The following is a 5284-nucleotide window of genomic DNA, read 5'->3' as shown; positions in this document are numbered from 1 at the left end:
TTGTTAAAATAAACTCGTTAAATAAAACCAATTGGTTTTTTTTCTCGTTGCACGGTAAAATTACAACCAAATTGTGACAAACGTATATTTTTCTCTCTTGTTGCAAAAAGATTCTATGAGTTAGACAATAATTTTGTCTGTTATTTGATGCTTTAAGTGGAATGTTTTCTTCATTTGATTCTATGAAATTTGCTTTAATTTGTTGAAATTTGCTTTACCATGCAACAAAAAAAAAGAAGCTTTTTTGTATGGGCTAGTATTACAGTAAATGCTTTTCACTTGTTATTTGGCGGAAACTAGCGAAATGCTACGAATTTACTTATGTATTCTAATGATAAACTTAAGCAAATTGAGAAGTATTTCTTAATGATCCTTGTTATTAATCTCTTTTTTCAACGCCGAATTTCAACATCATTGCCAAAAATACTAAATAAAGCGACAAAAAATTACTATAGGTCTCAAAAAATAAAATTTTCTGAAAATTTTCAACAATAATACATTATGAAAAGAAAAGAAATCTCATTTATTTCTATGTGACGAATAAAATATTTTACTTTTAAAAATAAAAAAGTAATTTATTGATAATATTATTATTATGGTATTGTAAAAAATATTGTTTTCAAATATTTTATGCTTTCATTCAATTAAGTATTTCTATGGAAAATTTTTCGAATCAATCTGATTGCAATATTATTTTTATCAAACGGTTTTCCCTGCAATTAATTTTTTTCTCTCGCAGTGTATTAGTCTGGCGATGAGCTTTAAGTATATGACCCCCCCCTTAATATTAGATATAAACTTTAAATATTGATATCTCGGGTGATTTTTAAATTAGGATGACGTGTTTTTTACCATTTTTATTAATTTCTTGAGTGGGAATCTGTGATATATAATATTTTTTGTCTCTGGGTGCCGAATAAAAATTTAAAATTAGTAAATTGTTGAAAAATTAGAATGTTAAAAAATTAATGATTGATCAAAATAAACGATTTCTTAAATTGAAACCATGCTCCTATAATCGTTAGATAAAGATATATTTAGGTGTGGTGTGCAGCATTTATAAGACACCCTGAATTTATGTGTGTGTGTGTATTATCCTTGGATTTGCCCGATTAGACTAGTTTATGTAACAAGAAAGATTTTTGTGAAAATATATTCATTTATCTAATTTAACACACAATTAACTCAATGATTTTGATAATAATTTAATTACATTTGTTGGATATCTATTGTTTTTAATTAAATTTTGGAAAAACTTAATATATATTTATTCTTAAACTTTCTTTATAATTTTCTTCCTTCTTTCATTATACGTATTATAATTGATCTTTATTTGGTCTTAAAAATTGATCCTTAAACTTTTTATAACATTAACTTTATTCATTTATAGCAATCCAACCAGAATAAAACACATTAATTATAACTAACAACAAGCATCCATGCAGTTTCTATTATTTTTACAAATTTTACAATTGTTTGGTCTTACAGATCAATTCTTTTAGACAAACTTATAAGCTGATTGCACAACTTCAAAACTTAATTTTTAAAATTGCATTCACTCAGTGGCCTATTCATCCCAACTCTCAACAAGTCTTGCAATTTGTGCACATGCTTTATCAATTGATGATGCTTTCATTGCCCGTTCTTTAGCTGCATAGCTTTCATTTAAATTGCATATTTCTTTTCGTAACGACGTATTACTTTCGTATTGAGAATCTAATTCTCTCGAAATTTGTGCAATTCTTTGGTCTTTTTGGTCACATTTTTTCGACAAACTTGAAAGCAGATCACACAGCTTCATGATATTGTTTTTAACATCACTTACACTTGATAATTCATTGAAAAAAGGTATGTTCAAGTGTTGCAGCTTCTCTACTAATGCTGTTCGTAAAGCTTGATCTTCGGCTGCATGCTTTTTATTTACATTGCATATATCTTTCTGTAATGACATACTTTTTTCAACTGCAGAATCTTTTTCTTTCGAAAGTTTAGCAATTTTTTGTTCTTGCAGATCACATTTTCCCGACAAATTTATAAACTGATCACAGAGTTTTAAAATATTATTTTGGATATTGCTTGCAAAGCCTGATCTTTAGCTGCATGTCTTGCTTCCAAATTGCATAGCTCATTCTGCAATGATATAAATTTTTCATCTGCAGAATCTTTTTCTTTCGAAAGTTCTAAAATTTTTTGGTCTTTCAGGTCACATTCTTCGAACAATTTTATAAGCCAATCACAGAGTTTTATAATATTATTTTGGATATTGTTTTCCCGTAATGATTCCTGCAAACCTTCTATCTTTAAATGTTGCAACTTCTCATCTATTGATGCTTGCAAAGCCTGATCTTTCGCTGCATAGCTTGCATTTAAATGACATAGTTCATCCTGAAATGATATATTTTTTTCAACTGCAGAGTCTCTTTCATCCGTAACTGCTGCAATTTTTTGCTCTTGCAGATCACATTTTTCCGACAAATTTATAAGCTGATCGCAAAGTTCTATAATGTTATTTTGGATATTGCATTTCCGTAATGATTCCTGCAAACCTTCTGTCTTTAAATGTTGCAACTTCTCAAGTATTGATGCTTGCAAAGCCTGGTCTTTAGCTGCATGGCTTGTATTTAAATTGCATAGTTCATTCTGCAATGATATAATTTTTTCATCTGCAGAATCTCTTTCTGAGGAGACTGCAGCAATCTTTTGCTCTTGCACAATGTGAAACCGCGACAGTCTTTGAAGATGGGCAAACAACATGAAAATTTGATTCTGAATATCTTCTGAACTCAACGTTTCTTTTAGCACTTTGCCGGTGATGTGGTTCAACTGTCCCGCAATTTCTGGGTTGACTTCAGGTAAAGATTTAGGTGAATTAAAATTTGCGTTAATTTCTTCTGACATTTTTTGATTTAAAAGCGCTAAGCATTCATTCATGATCCTTTTGAAATTGTAGAGATCTTGCATGCAACATTCTGCTTTTGTTTCGTGTGTTTTCTTTTTTTTGTTCTCTGTTATCAACATGTTTGATAACTCCTCGTTTCTTTCCTTTTGTAACTTTAACTCTTGAGTAATTGTTTCCATATCCTGGTGAAGTATAAGGATTTGTTCCTCAGAAAAAAACAATTCTTCCTTTAGTTTGACCTATGTAGAAAGACAAAATTAATTTAATAAAAATCTTTCTACCAATAATGCAATAAACGTAATATAAATAGGACTATTAAAAAATCTAAATATCTGAGTAATAAATTGTTACTATATGTCTATTCCAGACATTAAATTTTCCCTATAAGTAATAAACCTAAAATAACATTTTCGAAATCAGACACAAATGCTCCTTTTACTAAATAACCGTAACCGTTTTGAAATTAGCTGATAACTTAATATCTAACGGCAGAAGTTAAATTTATGAAATTTAGATGTAGAATAAAAAGACCATGGCAAAAAAAATGTAAACAAACAACTCAAAAACCAAATTTATGGAAGGAGTAATAATATTTTGTTTTTCCCCATTTTGTGGTGGCTTATAACGTACATACCATTTCAGCTTCATAATTCTCATCCATGTCTCTCACTTTCTCATTTTCAGCTTGCATAGACATAGTATTTTCCAGTGAGAGCTGAAAATTAAAGACAGTGGCAATAATTAAAAATTGAATTTGAGTAAAATTGATTGAGCAAGATTATTTAAAATAACTCCACTTTAATAACATTTCACTTAAGTATACTCAAAAATGCATTAAAAGAATATTGTTAGAATTTAAAAATACAATTAACAAAAAATATTGAAAATCAGAGGGTGGTATAGTTTATCTATCGAAAGAACTCTCCACGCCACAAAGTCTAAGACCATGAGCTGCTATGGTAACAAGAAATAGCGCATTTCAAAAAGAGGAATTTCCTTCTTTCCTGATTCACTTTCTCTAGTCGACCCGAGCCAAACCCTGTCTTAAATAATGACCCAACTCCCTACTTGAAATAGTTAAACCCAGTAACCATAGCCACTATTTCAGACGAATAGCAAGGGGAGTTCTTTACATAAACAAACTATATGTGAAGTTGTATTTACTCCAGAGATATACACTCTTAACACTTGACAGCAAAAATAAGCAAATCCCGTTCGATGCTAATGTAACATTTAAACAGTTTCCTATGAATGACCAATAACAAAAAAGAAAAAAAAATCATATATTGTTAGAATACAAACCCGTGGAAACGGTTGTCTCATAATGTCTAATTGTCTGTCTAAGTCGCTAATATCCTCACAGCTTTGAAGAGACTCATTCAAGTCATAACAGGGAGTATTAAAAATGGACGATTCTGGCAAAATCTGGCTGCTTGACAGACGAGCAGAGTCCATCAAAGATTGTTTTGAGAAAGTATCTCCTTCACTGTAATCGAAGGGAGGAATCCATTCTTCCTTTGGTACAGTTTCACCTATTTTTATGAAGTAAACGGAGAACTTGTTCAGTTACAAAATTACATTAAGTTTTTCATTGCACTCAAAAAAGGACAATAAGAACTTAAGTAGTTTGGTTATTTTACGAAAATATTTAACACTCACTGTTGAAAAATTTTTTTTGGATGAGTATCAGCTAGAAATCATTTAATCGTTTCAAGCAAAATAACTGAGAAATAAAATCAGAAAGTGCATGTAAAAATAAATAATAAAAATTCTCTGGTGATTAACTGATTTTATTAAAAAGTAAAGTATTATAGAAGTCAATATACTGTTTCTCAGTCCCAGGCTCCGAGACGGAGGATAATAGATTTCCGGTTAGAGAGATGATAGGCAAAGATTAACTATCGTACCAAAAGAACAGCTGCTTACCCCTTAGAGTCAAGCCATTAAGATTTAACCATGACATAAATAGCAATCTATTAAAATATTCGAGCCGGGATGGGTCAGAGGGTAGAGCGTTCACCTTTCAATGAGGTGGACGGGGGACAAATCCCAGCAATGACAGGTCGATACGAATACCGCTTCCGACTTGCACCGACCACAGTGCTGGCGTAAAATATCCACTGTAGTAGACGGATCATGGGTAAAAGTCCCCTTGTCGTCATGCTAACCATGAAAGGTTTTCGTCAGTTTCCTCTCCATGTAACGCAAATACGGGTTAGTTTCATCAAAAAGTTCTCCACGAAGGCAAATTTCTCCCAAAAACACTTGATCTAGGAGTTACCTCGTCTTCTGAATTGGGTTCACATTTTGAAGGCTGTGGACTTCAACAATAGTAGTAACTTAAAAAATTAGGTCTGCTGTTCAAAAACGATTATAAAATCTAAA

The 5284-nt window shown here is 31.0% G+C and overlaps 1 protein-coding gene across 1 annotated transcript; it reads right to left on the bottom strand.

Moving 5' to 3' along the window:
- Positions 1-1359: 1359 nt before the first annotated feature.
- LOC122268212 (uncharacterized) lies at positions 1360-4465 on the bottom strand. Its single transcript, XM_043056912.2, has 3 exons — positions 4202-4465; positions 3534-3614; positions 1360-3138 (listed from the first exon to the last, which is right to left on the bottom strand). Exons 1-3 carry the CDS (start codon positions 4352-4354, stop codon positions 2053-2055), a joined length of 1320 nt encoding a protein of 439 aa, XP_042912846.1. The 5' UTR covers positions 4355-4465; the 3' UTR covers positions 1360-2052.
- Between the last annotated feature and the right edge of the window lie 819 nt (positions 4466-5284).

This window comes from Parasteatoda tepidariorum, unplaced genomic scaffold (assembly GCF_043381705.1).
Source record: "Parasteatoda tepidariorum isolate YZ-2023 unplaced genomic scaffold, CAS_Ptep_4.0 HiC_scaffold_1396, whole genome shotgun sequence".
Taxonomy (NCBI): Eukaryota; Metazoa; Arthropoda; class Arachnida; order Araneae; family Theridiidae; genus Parasteatoda; species Parasteatoda tepidariorum.
This window is presented reverse-complemented; position numbering and strand designations above follow the sequence as displayed.

Coding starts and splice junctions, on each gene's coding strand:
- LOC122268212 (XM_043056912.2), bottom strand. CDS start 4,354: ATGGACTCTGCTCGTCTGTCAAGCAGCCAGATTTTGCCAGAATCGTCC. Junction 3,615..4,201: donor TGAGACAACCGTTTCCACGG/GTTTGTATTCTA, acceptor TTTAATTTTCAG/CTCTCACTGGAAAATACTAT. Junction 3,139..3,533: donor AGAATTATGAAGCTGAAATG/GTATGTACGTTA, acceptor CTTTCTACATAG/GTCAAACTAAAGGAAGAATT.